Source organism: Electrona antarctica (assembly GCF_951216825.1).
Source record: "Electrona antarctica genome assembly, chromosome: 15".
NCBI lineage: Eukaryota > Metazoa > Chordata > Actinopteri > Myctophiformes > Myctophidae > Electrona > Electrona antarctica.
This window is the reverse complement of record NC_136796.1, coordinates 23,688,138-23,706,370: the sequence shown is the minus strand read 5'-3', so window position 1 is coordinate 23,706,370 and position 18,233 is coordinate 23,688,138. Positions and strand designations below refer to the sequence as shown.

The following is an 18,233-nucleotide window of genomic DNA, read 5'->3' as shown; positions in this document are numbered from 1 at the left end:
CTTAATTTTTCTTTTCTTTTCTTTTTATTATTATTATTATTATTTTATTTTTTATTTTTTTGCGTGCGTGCGTGCGTGCGTGCGTGCACGTGCGATGCACGTGCGATGCATGTGTGTGTGTGTGTTTTTGTGTGTGATACAGCTGCACCCTCTGGTGGCGGGCGGGTGGTATTACAGCGTGACACACAGACAGACACACACACAGACAGACATGATCCGCTAGGTCTCATAGTAAATGCACGTGCGTGCGTGTGTGCGTGTATGTGTGTGTGTGTGTGTTTTTGTGTGTGATACAGCTGCGCCCTCTGGTGGCGGGCGGGTGGTGTTACAGCGTGACACACAGACAGACACACACACAGACAGACATGATCTGCTGGGTCTCATAGTAAATGCTCACTGCATTCGCAATCAGTATCATAACAGTATCATGGTCAGTAATATGGCCAGTATAAAGTCAGTATCATGTCCGTATCATGGCCAGTATCATGATCAGTTTAGAGGATATATTTTCGATCTGGTGCGTTTGTTTGTTTGTTCGTTTTATTTTGTCACACCGTCAGCAAGATTTGTTTGTTTTATTTCAAGAGAAACAGTGTTCCAAGCAACATAAATCCTTTATATGGTTCCAATGTAGAGACATTTATTGGTAAAAGTAATGTTTCTTAAAAATAAAATAAAGATATCATAAGATATCATGCGATTTTCAAATTGAACACTGGCACACTGATTTTAGTCTTGTCTGGTTTGTGACAAGTGTATCACAAGGAACAAGATAACTATGATTTATGTTTTTGTATTATTTATTTTGAGTTGTGTTTTACTTGGTTGGCAGGACAGGCTTTGTTTCTTTATTGCATTTAGCATTCTTGTACAAGTTATACAATACATGTAAAACTGAATTGGACGAATATGATGCATACATCATTCATTTTACTCTCTAAGGAGTAGGATAATAATGTTTAAAAGTCTTTAGTAAATTAAAGACAATAAAAATAGCAACATGTTTTGAAAGTCTGTCAACAGAGGTAATAAATATGACAGTGTAAGACTTTTCTCAACTATATGGGCCATAAGAAAGTCTACATTTGTCAACAGAGGTAATACATATGCAGTGTAAAACTTTTCAGTGTAAGATTGCCTTCCAACGTTTGCAGGATTGGACTGTTTAGAACAAAATGCCTCAAATCATGAACACAGCGTGACATTTCCGGGAAATTATTCCCACTAGGCTGAGGAAGAAATGCCATTTAAAAAAATTCGAATCAGCCTCATGGTGGTGCTATAACAGGCTAATTCATGTTTTCACCTATAACTGCACCGATATGTGTACAACTTTACAACCACCAGACGACAGATTATTGCAATATATATATATACACATTCCTATACTACTTATATTACTCCTACACATTTTGTCCAAACATCACAAACGCTAATCATCCTGGTGGAGACCTGAGCGCTCATTTTTTGTATTACATTATGAGCTGATTATTATATTATACGTTTTTATTGCATATAAATTATTACATTATGAGCCGTTATTACATTGTGAGTTGCTACAATGTGTAAAGAGGAGTCCAGTCTCACTTGAAGCTCAGTTTGTTGACTTTCGTAGTGTAGAATTCATCCAGGCCTTCGTCCACTCTTTCCATGACACCGTTCTGCTGGGTTTCCTGTGACACCAGGCTGCGGTCTGCTGCCCTCTGCAATGGCAAAACACAAGGTAAAAGGCATGACAGCAGGAACCTAGCTCTGGTCCATAGCCTCCTGCACTTTACTGCCGTTGCATTGAGGCCATGCGACCGTTCTATTTCCTGGCTCGCATGAAACACAGACCAACCTCTCCTCTGTTACGGAAATAAAAATAAGTCATTAGAAAGCCTACTTTCCTTAGTGGAAGCACTCTGAGCCCCCACCACAAGTATAAAATGTACTTTTTGGCCAGAAAGGGATTTGTTTTCAATGGAGGAATTTCTTTTCTCTATGAGGGTTCTATCTGGGCAATATCGGTAGAGAACGACTTGATATAGAAACACAGGTTTTTCAGAAAACTGTCATGATAGAAACTGGTCTCAGGTCTCAGTGGGGTTAAGTATGTTGTTGTCACTCAAAGCTGTTTGTGATGGCGTGGACTTACAGGGGGGCGGGTGGGCTTGGTCCTCTTCTTAGGTTTAGGGCGGAGCTTGGTGTGATGCTCCAGCTTCCTCACCTCCACGGTCGGCAGCTCTCCGAAACTGACAGGTTTCATGTCCACCGGGGGCGGAGGAGGGGGAAGATCTACAAAGTAGGACGACGTCCTGACCAATGGCTGTGCAGCAGGAGGGGGAGGAGGCGGGAGCGGGTCCTCCACGTGGATTGGCACCTCCTCCAAGGCCTTGTCCAAGTCAAACTCCATCTCTGTTTGATGAGTGGACCGTGCCGATCACAAGGAAACGTTCAATTATTGTCAACATACAGTATATACGTTCATCGTGAGTTTTATAACCAGTACAACAACACGTTGTACAACGCGAGAAAGGCTACTGGAAGGGTCTAAGCACAAGACATATCACACAAGTGGTGGGGGAAAAAAGTACTCACATGTTTTACGTAAGTAAAAGTATTAATCCTGCAATGTAGATATACTCTGTTACAAGTAAAAGTCCAGAATCCAAAATGTACTTGAGTAAAAGTACAAATGTATTGGCATCAAAATGTACTTAAAGTACCAAAAGTAGAACGTTTTCATGTAGCAGATCAGATCTACAAGCTCACGATGTGTCGCATCACGTAGTACATCGGCTATTTTCAAACCGCGGAAATGTATATAGGGATGAAGTGGTTAATGCATGTTTTGTAATATTATTCTAAATCTACAAAGTAACTAGTAACTAAAGTTTAAAGAGTAAAAGTAAAATAGCCTATTTGCCTTTGAGATGTAGTGGAGTAGAAGAAAGGAGATTTGGAACACTCCAGTAAAGTAAAAATACCTCAACATTTTACTAAAGTACAGTACTTGAGTAAATGTACTTAGTTACTTTACAGTTTACACCACCAAGGAAAGTATGCTGTGCAGATATCCAGGGCTGATAACACCACTCCACAAAAGCGACCCAAATAATTACTGTGGGATCTGTGTAAACAGTAACCTCAGAAGAATCCTCTGCATGATCATCAATCACAGAATTCAAAATGTTCTCACAGAAAGCAATGTCCTGAGCAAATCACAAATTGGTTTTCTACCAAACTATCGCACAACAGACCACATTTACACCCTCAACACCCTAATCGACAACCAAATAAACAAAAACTAAAGCAAATTATTCTCCTGCTTTGTCAACTTAAAAAGCATTCGATTCAATTTGGCACGAGCGTCTGATGGAAAGTGGCATTGGGGAAATACCTACATACATCATCATGAAATCAATGTACACTAACAACAGGAAATGCGTAGTTAAAATAATAGTCGAAAAACAGACGTTTTCCCCTCAAAGCCGAGAAGTAAGAGTCCAACACTCTTCAAGAGTCTACAGCTCCAGGCATCACCCTAGTTTAGTCAATCTGGGTATTGGCAAAACAAAGAAAAACAGTTGATGTTAGTCAACAGTCTGTCACAAGAGACTACACCCTATAGCAAACACATACATCAAATGCTTACTATTTGCAGTTGATCTGCTGGTGATGTCTCCAACCAAGGAAGCAACTTGATCTCCTGCACAAATTCTCCCAGACATGGGCTAAAGACTAAAACCATAATATTTCAATTCTTCCTATACAATCCCATTAGAACAAAGCACAGTCAATTTCAACTAAGCTGTAAAGGACCTGAGAGACGAGGCAAGAAGGGCCTTCTATGCCATCAAAAGAAACATCAAAATAGACATTCCAATTAAAACCTGGCTTAAAATACTGGACTCAGTGATAGAACCAATTTCCCTCTATGGTTGTGAGATCTGGGGACAAGTAATTAGCAAACCAAGATCTTGAAAAATGAGATAAACACCAAACTGAGACCTTGCACACAGAATTCTGCAAATCCGGATCCAGCAGAAATAATCAAATAATGCATGCAGGGGCAGAATTATGACAATACCCACTCATAATCAAAATAAAATAGAGAGCATTTAAATTTCAAAAAAAGAAAAAGAAAGTGACGCTGATGCACTCCATAACGAGGCACTCACACACACACAGAGAAACTCTAGAGAGATGCCCCTGCAGCCAGCTGCTCTAAACCAAATATAAAACAGCAAAAGGAAAACTATCTAACACATTGGAAAGCAACCCGAAAGCAGAGAAAACTAGAATGCTGTTTGGCCCTAAGAAGAGAATACACCGTGCAGAATACAGTACCTGAGCAATGTGACTGACAAGTATTGTGATTGACAAAGGCATTCCGAGGCAGACCTGGTTCCCTAGAGAAGACATTAGACAGACTTGCACCCATTGCGCACAAAATAAAGTGGAAACTGATTTCAAATTTCCGAACTGCCTGTCCCCTGTACCAAGACATTGGTTCGACGAGCTTAAATTTAAACTTTTGATTTGATCACCTCTTATTGTCTGACTGTATTTGATTGTATCTGATTGTACTGATTGTAGTGATTATATTTGATTGTATTGTTGTTTGATTATTTGTCGAAATTACTAAACAATCAGGAATGACAATGCTTCTAGGAAAATCTTTGAATGCAGATTGTGGCCCCTAGATGTGTCACAGAAACAAATTCTTTTGGGAGCGTTTTACTCATTGCTGGCTGTCTGAATACCAAAACATATATAAATAAAAAGGTCATTCAAATTTGGACATATTAATGCTTATAGCAGCTTTAAAGACTATTACAGAGCAATTACCTTTAAACACATTTTATCTTTTTTAGAAACACTGTATATACAAACTACCTTTGAAAAACAACTTCTATTTATGCACAAACTTGCAAAAGCTTACCCCAAGCAAACCTTTCCTATGTGGATATACAGTATAATAGTAATACAGTATAATACAGTAATGTAATGGCTCTGTGTACACATAATTTCTATTCCCTTTCAAATGTACATACATTATTTTGTGTTGAGTGTTTCTTTTGCTTTGGCAATGTTAACGTATGTTTTCTCATGACAATAAAGTGCCTATCCTACATACAAAACCATCATTTTAGTTACTAAAAATAGTTACAATGTAACAATAGTCTCGCATAGACAGACAACTATTCAACAATCTCCGAATGATATATAGAGTCTGGAACTACCCGAAATCCGAGTAAAGGAAGCTGTCCTTTCCATTCACGGACATATATTTTAAAATGTCTTTACACTTTATTTTTAAATTTCCACTTCTGCTAAGCAGCAATCTATACAAGCTTCAATGATTTTAATTGATATTAGGATCAATTTGTGTGGCTGTAAAGACTAAACGTTAGTGGGGAGGAGGCTTCACATCCGTTCGTGATGAGAGCTTCTGTGCTCCAGACTGTACTATGACCGGAAGCATTTGAAATTTGTGGGAGGCAACAATCTGGCCATGCGAGACTAGCAGAACAGTAAAGAACAGAGTTGTGTCACTGTGTGAAGTTCAGTTCTGTCAGCGACTCACCAAACGCCACAGAGACCGGTCGCAGCATCCGGACAAGAATACTCTTCCTCTTAGACTTAGGAGTCATCTGGAGAGGAGAAAAAGTCAATTTGATTAAAACAGTGATTCTCAAATGGTGTGCCGAGGAGGCACACTGGTGTTCCGTGAGACAAGTTGAGGTGTGTTTTGGGATTTTGAAGAAGAAACACACATTGTTGTGTAATATGCAAATATAAGAAATGTTATGAATTGTTTTTCAATTTACTAATAGAGAGTATGCGCGTGACATCATCATCAAACCAGGAAGTTATGCAGGAATGCCTACTGAGTGGCAAAACACTACTTTCTGGCCTTGACAGCCCCTACATCCAAACAGAAAAGTCCTATCTGATTGCATTAAACAACATTAAACAATGTTAAACTCACTTTGCATGTTCCTTTGCCACTCGATTTGCCACTCGATGTGCCATTCACTTTAAGCATGCGCATAACCTCTATTATATCTGTACTTTGGGCGCACTCAATTCCCAACAGATTCTATACCTTAAAAAAAACATTTAACCCACTTTCAATCTGGCATTCATATTTTGTGAAGGTCATTCTTTTTTGAAAATTATTTATTGAATTAATTATTCATATTCATTATTTCTCACAATAAAATAATAAAATAAAATATTCGATCTCCAAGCTCAACACAATGGGACACGTTGTGAGCTTGTAGATCGAAAACAACTGGACTACACTATTAGCTTGGCTTTTAATCACAGCCTAGCTTAAGTTTTGATTTGATCACCTCCTGTCTTATTGTTTGCTTGTTAGTTAGTTTCATTTATTGTCCACAATGTGGAAATTTGTCGTCGGTCTCATAAACAACAGTAACAACAAAACAGCAACAACACTTACACATAATTATCTTCATGGCAAAATGCCGGACAACAGTGACAAATACATTAAAAACATATCTAACAGCCATGGCTCAGTGGTCCAGGCACCTTGGCTGGTAATCCAGTCTGGCAGTGTGCCGCGGGTTCGACTCCCGATCCTGACGGCCTTTACTGCATGTCTTCCCCCCATCTATCTCCCCATTTCCTGTCAGCCTACTGTCCCTCCATAAAATATATAAAATAAAGGCGAAAGCCACAAAACAACATTAAAAAAAAAACATATCTAAAGAGACATGGTCATTTAGTGCCTTAATGGCATTAGGAATGAAGGAATTTTTAAAGATGTTAGGGTTAGCTATTGGTACTTTGTACCGTCTACCAGAGTGGATGAGAGGGGTAATTTGCCATCTTGACAGCTAGTACTTCCTTGTAGATACTTAATCGTTTCCGTCTCTTCCCAATGATTTTTGAGGTTAGGTTCACTATTCGCTGCAGCTTGCTTCTTCCTTTTATATTAACTTTTTCTGTGCCTCTAGGTGGCAGCATACGCACACCGTCACCTAAAGAATGCCACCCGTCCACTCTAACTCTACGATCCTTGTTTCCTTTCCGGGTTATTCAGGAAGGTGGGGGCTTTTGTTATGAGCACAGTGATCACTCGCATTAGCTCAGAGCCCTTAGCTATCATTACAACCAGTTACATGTGCTCAGCGAAGCGATACAAACTCACAAATGGTTTACGATCGTCGGGTGCGCGGCGGCTCACCATGGACAGTGCTCGAACCTTTTGAGATACAGCGCTTTTAAAATCCTGTTAATGGAGGCTCAATGGAGCTGGATTTAAAAATCCCATAGCTGGTGGGGATGGAGGCTCTCCATACTAACCGGATCAATGCTAAAAGGTAAACTGACAGTCGCTGCTTTCATATATGGAGTATACGGTTGTCTACGAACTTATGCGTAGATAGCACCAGTAGCTAGATAGCCTAGCTACGTACCGGTAGATATAAACGTAGATAGCAGCGAAAAAGTTAATACTTGTCTGAATGTATTTGATTGTTCTGATTGTATTGATTATATTTGATTGCATCGCTGTTTTTATGTTTTGACCTGTACAGCACTTTGGTTGATGACATCATAAAGTTTGATTTAATTTAATTAATACAATTAGCTTTGGAGATATCTATACTAAATTAAAAAAATAAAGAAAACAGAAAAACCTACCATGCAAGTGTCCATCTCCTCCAGCCTGTGTAGTAGACCATGCCGGTCTACTACACTGGTGTCCTGCTCTTGGTTCTCAGGCTGAAGAATTGTCTCATCCAGAACCTCGGCCTCCATCTGTGGAACATGGCGCACCAGCGGCTGGCCCTTCCCTGTCAGATGGTCTGACTGCAGGCGAGAAGAGGAGGAGGGCTCAGGACGACAGCATGGACGGATGTGTGAATGATCGGATGGATGAATGAGGGGGTTAGTGGGTGGGTGTAGATGAAAGGCTGGATGGGTGAGTGGAAGAATGGATGGGTTAATGGGAGGATAGATAGGTAAGTGAGTGAAGAGGGAGATGGATAGGTGGATGTAAAAGCGACAGACAGATCATTAGACAAACAGTAGATGTGCGGGGGGGGGGGGGGGGGGGGGGGGTAGGGTAAATGATCATAAGTCACTAACTAGAGTGTGCTGGGATCGGGACAAAGACTCCAGGATATCATCTACGATGCGGTCTGACAGAAACGACGCCAGGCTCAGCTTCACCTCACTAGAAAGAAAACAAAAAAACACACGCAGCACACATCAGGATAAACATAACAGTGTCTCATTGCTTTATCTAACACAGCAGGTCACAAGGCACATTCAAACCCATGACATTGGGAGTAGGCATGTGATCATATGAAGTGCATCAGACTGCCCTGGTTATCTGTGTCGTTGTCTAGAGTCTAGACCCTAGAGACGAGTCAGACGACTGTGGTTGTCCATTTTGTGGACAACCACATTATAATTGCAATAGAGCGTCGCAGTCCCGCCCCCTTTCAGAATGACGAGTGGCCCGGAAAAGAGAATTCCTCATTCATTTTTCCCATAGACATTTGAAAAAGTATTTATTTAAAGACACAGAAGAAAAAAGGGCAGGGTTTTGTTTCTCTTCTTTCTAATTATTTGATCGGTCCAAAACATTGTGTTTATTGTCATGATTTGTCAAAACAAGATTTGGCTTTGTCCAAGGCAAAACATATCTTTAAATGAATACTTTTTGAAACGTCTATGTGAAAAACGAATGGGGAATTCTCTTCCGGGCCGCTCGTCATTCTGAAAGGGGGCGGGACTGCGACGCTCTATATACAGTATACAACTATACAAAACGTTAGGAACAATTTTTGAGGGGCTCCTATATCCAGCTTTTGGTGTCTGTCCACAAACGCTGTCCTACACAAACATTACATTTCCATTGACAATGAATGGAGAATTTTACATCATAGTCTCAATAGACACTATGATAAGAGCGCCCCTCACTTCACACAGGTGTGATTTTTAATTTACTATATCACGCAGCAGTAATTTCCCAATACTGAAGCTATACCATAAAAATGTTTCATATTGTTGCCACCTTCAACCTGGCGTCCCAATTTTCAAAAATAGACGATCTACAAGCTCACAATGTGTCACGATGCTACGTGTTGTGAGCCTGAAAATAGTCTATTTTCACTTTGAACACAGGTGTGTGTGCCTTGAGATTGTGATTTGTCCATTGGTGTGCCTTGAGCACAACATAAAAAAACCCTAAAACACTGGCCTAGAGATCGAGCACAGCTGACAGCAGAACCAACAAAAAACAAACGCCTGGCTACCGAGGCTAGGCGTGTTCTGGAGCGGGTGCGGGAATATCCAGGACAATACGTCTCTGCCTCCGTCAGGCTGACCACACGGAGCAGTCACAGGGAATCAGTTCGTAACAGCGATTTTCCCAGAACAAAAGCACATTCTCTTGTGGATTCACATAACTGATTTCAAACAAAAGAGCTATTTATCACCTCGTCTCTATCGGGTGGAAACCTCATATTATGTCCAAAAGTAGCAGATCTACAACCTCAAAAACGTCTAGTTTTTATACTTCTGTGTGATGCTGTAGTATGATCAAGTAGGGCATTCATTTACGAAAAATACAAAAAGTAAAAATGCGGAGATAGGAGGTTTCTGCACGACAGCAACGACCTTTAAATTGTACGTACCTCAGCAACAGGATAACGATACTTAAAATGCAGGATTTTCCAGCCTAAAACAGCCTGATCCATTGGAGTCGCTCTCGACCATGTTATCTCTTGTTCGTCTGAGAAGGCTGTTCTTGCCATAGATTCAGAGCCTCTGCCGCCGGGAAGGCACATTCTAAAGGCACATTCTAAATTGAAGTGTCAAATATTATCTTGCCGGCCCCGGAGCCCTTGAACGAATGCACCCATTGATGGTCAAGAGTCAAGAGAGTATGATGTTGGACTGTTAGTCCACACAGATGTGGCCTAAGGGTGGTGCTTTCTGCAGAGCATGTGTTCAGCAAGTTTCATGTTAATCCGCCCATTCGATTTTGAAATACTGTACATTGTGTGGAAGTGGACATGAGTGGCCTAAGAGCAGGAGTGGGCAATCCTCTCTTTTCGATCTATCAGGTGAGCAGGTTGGGCTATTGAGGTGATCGTTTGAGTTGATGAAAAAACAACAAGAACAGCATTATTAACCATTATTGTTTGATGTGTATACAGCTTTTCTCCCCAGATAGTCATAATATATCTTAACTTTATTATTATTCATATAAAATTATTGCATGGCTGCCAACTATCCCGGGGGGGAACCTGCGTCCAACTCATGCTTCGAAATATCCACTTTAAAAGTTGCCAGGAGCTGCCAGTGTTTAAGCAACACAGTGAATTAAAGTAGCCTATTGTTTTTGAAGTATCCTAACATTAAGGTATAATAATAATAAGATGTAAAACTAACAGTGGTTTTCACTGTCCGGCACTGGGTGATCACGCCAGCCTTGGAAAACGTCTAAGTGATAGTGTGTCAGGAAAGGTTGCCCACCCCTGTGCTAGCTAGAGGAATGACCAGCAGCACTGTTTGTTTATAGCAAATTCCATGGCAATCCAGTCAGTGAAGTGTTCCAGATGTTGTTCAGGAGTTGGACGGACGGACGGACGGACGGACGGACAGACAGACAGACAGACAGACCCACATCCACCCACCTGATCTTGTTGATAATGTCCACCCCTGACTGTTCCAGCAGCGTTGTGGTGATGAAGCTCTGTGGAACAGTCATCCTCCCTGTGCTGTTCTTGACCAGGTCCTGACGAAGGCTGCTCCTCTTCATCACGTGGGGACAGAGGCTCTCCGCCGTGTCCACCATTGACTGGACCAATGCCTGAGGGGGAGGGGGGGAGAGAGAGAGAGAGAGACAGAGATGCAAATGAAAAGAGTCAGAAGGAGACAAAAATGAAATATGTGTGTGTGTGTGTGTGTGTGTATATATATATATATATATATATATATATATATATATATATATATATATACACACACATACATATATATATATATATATATATATATATATATATACACACACACACACACACACACAGGTTTTGGGTCCCGGGCAAACGTCTAATTTCTCTCAAGAACAGATTCCAGAGCTGCAAATTCAAAGGAAACAAACAGCAGAGGGCAGTGTTTTTCCCTTTTTCCCCCTCCACTGATCTATAGCAGTGGTTTTCAACCAGTGGTCTGGGGACCACCATTGGTCCTTGAGGGGGTTCCAGGTGGTCCCCAGCTAAATGATGGAGATGTGTTAACCAAATGGACCCTTATAGATCTTTAACTCTTGAGAGTTCAAGATCCATTTGGTTTCATGTTACGCTCTCAAGAGTTACATTATTGTTAAACATCTGCATTATTTAATTTACAAGAAGTCTACACAATTAAAGAATGTCGAAGAATTGTTATTTTGATCAAAGTTTTCCAAAAGCATGGAATTGTGGACAAAATGTTATCGAATGGCAACAAAATATTCTTTAGTTTTGGGTCTGAGAGGCAAAATGTCATCAAATGGTGGTCCGTGGCTCAAGTGCCCAATAAATAATGGACCTTGATATGAAAAGGGTTGAAAACCACTGATCTATAGAATGATATGTTGCAGGTTGGAATGTGATGTAATATTACTACTAACATCAAATATTGTTATGTGGGGGGAAAAAAAGGGAACAAATTATTTCACTCCTTCATACTGTTTTGAATTGAGAAAGCAGCATCAGTAACAACCCTACCTGTAGTTGTTCATCCATGACCGCCGAGACCTCGCCCGCCATGGACTCCAGTTTGTCCTGGATGGCCCCCACACACGGCTCCCTGACCCCCCCACTCTTCAGGTGGTACAGGTTACGAAGGAGCTGGAGGGAGTGGGAGAGAGAGAGAGAGAGAGAGAGAGAGAGAGAGAGAGAGAGAGAGAGAGAGAGAGAGAGAGAGAGAGAGAGGAGAATATTCAGATTCAGCACGCACGCACGCACAGCTGCAACTCTCTCGTTACGTGTACAAAGGAGAACCACCGGAAGAGGAGGGCTGAAAGAGCGTAAACAAGCCGACATGCGGTCTTCACTCTCTATTTTGGGTTCCCAGATTGTCTACTGGGTTACACAGGGCAACGGTTTGTGTTGTGCTTGACATCAAACCTGACCCCTGGGAAGCATATAAAATGTTGCAGACATCGGGAGAGATCGAAGAGAGATAATTAGGGATATTTAAAGAGTGGAGCAGAGAGTCGGAGATAGGAGACAGGAGACAGACACAGAGAGGACAAGAGACAGAGTCACAGAGACAGAAGGTCAACGTCAGATGTCGTACTGGACGGAGCCCCTGAAAAGAGGGCCGGTGTTCCTGAACGATGAGCCAAAGCCACACTTGCTAACGTGTCCCGCCGTGGCCGTGGGGGACAATGTGTACTTTTTCGGAGGGCTCTATAAGACCAACGGCCAGGATCCAATTGACGTGCACGTCTTCAATACGCTGTCTTTGTGCTGGATGGATCTGACACCTGTGACGAGCGGACGGGGGGAATGTCCCGGCGAGGTTCCCTCCATGCGTCACGGCCACACCGCGGTGCTCATAGAAGATGCCATCTACATCCAGGGGGGGTTAGTGAACTTTAAGCTAATAAAGGAGGACAACCGCATCTGGATTAAGGGCGGAGAATACTGGGACGTAACTTATGCATTTGATGTCGACACCCACCAATGGTTCAAGCCCAAGGTTTCCGGGGACGTTCCTGAGGGGAGGTGGGCCCACTCCGCCTGCGTTTTGAGGAAGGCCATGTATATCTATGGAGGACACCGGCTGACTGGACTCACCAATGACATCTACAAGTTGGACACTATCACGATGTTCTGGTCATTAATTAACACGAGAGACACTCCAGTGCGCGTTTCAGGATGTCACTCTACCACCATCATCGGGACAAAGATGTTTGTATTCGGGGGCCAAGGGGACCTTCAGGACAAGGACAAGTACAACCTCATCAGAGTGTTTGACACAGAGAGCAACATCTGGCTGAGCACACCGTCTGTACCGCCTCTTCCAGAACAATGTGAGGGTCATGCAGCCTTTGCCTACAATGGAGAGCTGTACATATTTGGCGGCTACAACTTTGATCAAGGGCAGTACTTGAATGATCTGTGGAAATTAAATACTGAGACCTTCTCCTGGAAGAAGGTTCACCCCAAGGGGAAAGGCCTGATTTGGAGGTCTTCTGTGTGCAGTTGCATGGTGGGAGATCGCGTCATCCTCTTAGGAGGACACAGAGACGCAACCCATACACAACTCGTCTTACAGATCTTACACTTAAGTCCTAGACTCAAGATGTTATGCAAACTAGCAGTTGTTCAATATGGTCTAGAGCAGTCTGAACTCCCACACGACATCAAGTGGGAACTAGCAGCAATGACAACAGAAACGGCAAACCTGAGTTTGCTCGCTGCCATCGAGAACACAAAAAATAGGATTTAAGTGGGTGTTGACTTTCATATTCCATTACGATGGGTTGTCTTGGGAGTGTCTTCCAAAGTTTGCGTGAGGGGACCCTTTAGCAAAAATGCAACAAAATTCAACAAATCAAGCATCCCATCTTCCGCCTCAAATACTAACAGTTCTCTGTGGTACAAATATTTCCCCTGCAACTTCCTCGAGTCCTGATAGCTGCACCTCACGACTGACACTGCGCTATGAGGAGCGCACCTTTTCTAGTTATATTAGTTTTTTTTGCGAGTGAAATTTACAAGAGTATCAATGGCGTGTGATATGAAATGTAAAATTACTATTAAACAGCAATCATTGTTTTTTATTATGTATTATCATTGACTGGCTTCCATACAGGAAGAAACAAAACTGAATTTAGTCACTTCAGTCTAGCATTAGTGTACAAGGTTGCTTTAAATATGTTATGTTCTCCCCAATCCCAATAATTATCGTGTTGCCTGTATCTATAGTGTGTAGAGTTGTTATATTTAGACTTTATATCGTCAAATTATGACAGAAATCAACTACACCCCCTTCTGTACCTACACCTCTTACCCGATCTACTAGCTCACATATACAGTAGATGTGCTAGTACTGTAGATGTTGAACTGCTATTTTAGCCCAAAATGTTCACCCCAGAGCAGGGAGTCTAGGGCGTGTGTGGTCCCGTCTCATTTTGTGTGATTCTCAGTACCGTCTTGGAGTTCCTGGCATCCTGCATGAGGTTCTCTGCCACCTTCATGTCCTCCTGGATGGAGTCGGTCTCTGTGAACCTCAGAGAGTTCAGGTGGTCCTGCACCTTCACACATATCGTGTCCATGAGCTAAAACAAAAGCAGGCGCTGCGTTGGTCACACCTCATAACCAGGGTTACACGCACCAACAGTACAGGAGACACAGGGATTAAATCCTTCTTTTGTTCCCAATTCCCAATCAACAATTTGTGAAAGCCTACACTAGTGCTCAGTTTCATAAACAATTAGCATGATATGTAAAATTAGTTCTAAAAATGTAGGTTCCTACTTCCTACTGCTTACATACAGCCAACCAACCAGCTGAAGACATTTTTTTTAATGGAAGATGCTTCATCTGAACATGTATTCTACTGTTCTTAAAGGTATATTCAGTGATTTGACTTAATTCAAATATCACTTGTTTTTTCTTTTTTTCTGGATAATCCTCCCTACTATAGAGTGTGCTGACCATATAAGGAGTTCCTCCCTGTCCCCAGTGAGCCCCTGGGGTAAAAAAACCCTAGTTTCAGTTTTGGTGGCGGGTGGCAAAGCCTTCATCCAATCAGGATGAGAGGGTCCTTCCTCCAATCATGATGGAGTGGGGGCGGGCCTTGGTGCACATGCTGTTGGCCTGTTGCACTTCCCCCCACTGTAGAGCGTGCATGTGCACATTTTGTTACCGGGGGCGGACTGGGTGGTTTTCCAAATCACCCAAATCACTGAATGCTCATTTAACATGAAATATCACATTGTATTGTAGTACTCACTTTGTTCATGAGTGCATCATGTGTGTAGATGTTTTACCTGTTGCGTGGTGGTGGTGACAATGCCCTGCTGCAGCCTGTAGGCCTGCTCCTGGAAGTATTTACGGGTCTCGTGGTTCCTCAACAGGTACTGCTCCATCTACACACACACAAACATCATAGTTTTATCTGTGTATGTAAAGCCTGATTTAAACATCATGGTACAACGTGGTCGTACAACAAATTGTAAATTGGCCATGAGTGTGTGTTTGCACAATATAATGTACAAACACAACAGTGAAGTTCTTCACCCACACCTTTTTGGTGTTACTTTTGTTTTGTACAGCACTATGGACTATCATAGGCATTCAGCTTACGAACCTGAGCACAAGACATACCTGTAGATGTTTGGGCTGTTTGACAAGATTGCATATCTTCACTACTTTTAATATGAAGACATACAATCAGTATCTGTGTTTTGAAGGCATAGCTCAACAAATACCCTGAATTCACATTTTCGTGTGCACATCCTAGAGTTAACCTTTACAATGAGGTGATAAAAGACAGGACGGTGACCTTCAACAGGGCATCCTCAGTCTTCTCTGGGCTGGCCTTCAGAGCCTGGGCAGCGTCCATGATGGGCATAGGCATGAAACGAATGGTGTAGTTTCTGGTGAAGGAATAAGAAACTGGTTGGTGGCGGAAATTAAAAACTGTATCAATTATAGGCAAGTGTGAGGCAGAGAAGAGATTCCAAATATATGTTTCACAAGACCTTGACCATAACCAGCTGATTAGAGACTGCCTAGAAATAACTTTTTATTTTCTTTAGAACTCGTTAAAAGTGGAATTTTGTGAAGATAAATATGTCGTTGTTTTTCAGGGACATCACTAGATTGAGGTCAGGAACGTTCAGTGGTGGAAATAAACTAAATACATTTACTTAAGTACAACTTTTTGGTATTTGTACTTTACTTGAGCCTTTCCAATACCTTTACTTCTACTTCTACTCCACTACCACTACCTCAGAGGGAAATATTGCACTTTTACTCTGCTACATTTATTTGACAGCTTTAGTTATTTAGATTATTTATACAAAACATACATTACCCACTTCAGCCCTATATACATGTTGGACATTTGAAAATAGCCGATCTACAAGCTCACAATGTGTGTGCAACGCATTGTGAGCTTGTAGATCGGCTGTTTTCAAAAGATGTTCATACATTGACAACTTGAAGTGAGACATTCTGCATAAAGAGTACTTTCTATTTTTGGTACATTTTGGTACCAATACTTGTACATTTTACTCAAGTAAATTCAAGTATTTCTATATTGCAGTATTGATACTTTTACTCAAGTACAACATGTGTACGTACTTTTCCAGGGCGGCAGCCACGTCCTGTAGGCCCTGAGGGGTGATGTTGTTCCTATCCCATATCACCGTCCTGGAAACACACACGCACACACACACATACAGTACACACGCACACACACACACACATACAGTACACACACACACACACACACACGCACACACACACACACAACCAATGGGTTTCAGAATATCTCTCCAGAGAGTCACAATTTAAACAAAACTTTTCTCAGGACCTCAATATTGACTTTTTGGAGTTGTTGACCAGGCTCTTCTTGTAAGTATGATTTTTGAGGATGGGTGCTTGCACATATGCACACATGGCATCAAAGCATGGTGTTGTGTGCTGGCAGTGCACACTATACACACACTCTGTCTTTCTTTTATCATTCATTTTTTAAGAGCCTGCTCAGGGACTACAGATGAAATTTAGCTTTGGCTAACTCTGGCCCATTTACATTGATGTGAAAACTGACATGTTGATTAATGAGCTTTGTCCCTGTCAAATAAATAAATAAATAAATGAATGAATGAATGAATGAATGAATGATGTATTATGGTAAGAGCGCCCCTCACTAAATACTATTAAGTTGTTAGTTTGAATACCAGACTAACAACTAAGAATTCATGGCATTAATACTTTTACTTAAGTAAATACTACTAACAGCGAGAGTTTCCCTGCTGACCTGAGTTTGGTGTTGATCTGCAGAGCTTTAGCCAGCATCTTTGCTCCCATGTCACCCATGTTGTTGCCACTGATGTCCAGTTTGACCAGAGAGGTGTTGCTGCCCAGAGCACTCAGAACAATGGACAGGTCAGCCTTCAGTCTGGAGTCGGCCAGGGACAGCGAGGTCAGAGGCTGGTGGAGAGATTTCAAATATACTGTGTATTGTTGCTGTCGGGCAGAAACTTCCTATCTCCATATTTTTGTGTTTTCTTCGTAAATTGAAATGGTTGAAATGTTGTGTCTTCTAAGTAAGTAACCTGGTAAGCCTTCCTTCTTCGTAAATGAACACCAAATTTGATCACACTACAGCAGGGGTGGGCAACCTTGACGGTGGAGAGGGCCACAGAATTGTCCACACTCACTCCAGAGGGCCACATTGCATATAGCAAAAATAGCCGATCTACAAGCTCAAAAAACGTTGCATTGCGACACGTTTTGAGCTTGTAGATCAGCTATTTTTGCTATTATTTGAATTGAAATCTTGAATCATTTTTTGCTATTTTTAAATTGGAATCTTGAAAATGTATTTAATTTCAAATGTATTTCTAATGCCTTTAATTAGCAACGCAGCTAAACGTGTGGGTAGCGCCTCCACAAAATGTGCCAAAATGGCAAATGGTTGGTATTCACCATTGCTTTGAGTTGCTTAGCCAGCAGATTGGATGATTGTACTCTCCCAGCAAACACTCCCACCCCCCATTAAGCTCATTATAGAGAGCTTAAAAAGATGAGTTGCAAGTAGGGATGTCCCGATCACGTTTTTTGCTCCAAATCCAGATTCCGATCATTTGATTTTGAGTATCTGTACGTCGATACCGATTTTTCCCTCTCCAATATTTATATTTTTATAGAACACTTTTGCCATATCACAATAGTACAATATCCAAAATCACAGACAATATCCAGTATAATATCATGATATAGATATAATATTGATACTAGTGATGTCCCGATCAAGTTTCTTTTACTCCTGATTTGATCATTTGAAAATGACGTGATAGGCACTGATTTCTGATCACGTGATCGGATCGGGACAACCCTGGTTCCAAGGTTTCTTAGCATTGATTCACTGACCGATTCTTCTTCCTGAATCATGTGTACGAGGTTGTCCAGGACCTGAGACATGTTCCTGGAGGAAGGAAACAGAAGGTGACACTGAGCACAATGATC

General features: G+C 41.6%; 1 protein-coding gene across 3 annotated transcripts in view; it reads right to left on the bottom strand.

Annotated features, from left to right (window-relative positions):
- carmil1 (capping protein regulator and myosin 1 linker 1) overlaps positions 1-18,233 on the bottom strand; it is a 67,983-nt gene that overhangs the window by 5,879 nt on the left and 43,871 nt on the right. For 2 of the 3 annotated variants that reach the window (XM_079521718.1, XM_079521719.1), the window contains 13 exons: positions 18,138-18,192; positions 17,023-17,195; positions 16,341-16,409; positions 15,538-15,631; positions 15,023-15,121; positions 14,180-14,308; positions 11,745-11,867; positions 10,668-10,843; positions 8,107-8,194; positions 7,660-7,827; positions 5,573-5,639; positions 2,138-2,397; positions 1,588-1,703 (listed from right to left, as the gene is read on the bottom strand). In XM_079521718.1, the coding sequence (XP_079377844.1) occupies positions 1,588-1,703; positions 2,138-2,397; positions 5,573-5,639; positions 7,660-7,827; positions 8,107-8,194; positions 10,668-10,843; positions 11,745-11,867; positions 14,180-14,308; positions 15,023-15,121; positions 15,538-15,631; positions 16,341-16,409; positions 17,023-17,195; positions 18,138-18,192 (1,617 nt within the window). The remainder of the gene's footprint in view (positions 1-1,587; positions 1,704-2,137; positions 2,398-5,572; positions 5,640-7,659; positions 7,828-8,106; positions 8,195-10,667; positions 10,844-11,744; positions 11,868-14,179; positions 14,309-15,022; positions 15,122-15,537; positions 15,632-16,340; positions 16,410-17,022; positions 17,196-18,137; positions 18,193-18,233) is intronic. The other variant, XM_079521720.1, reaches the window with a different exon arrangement.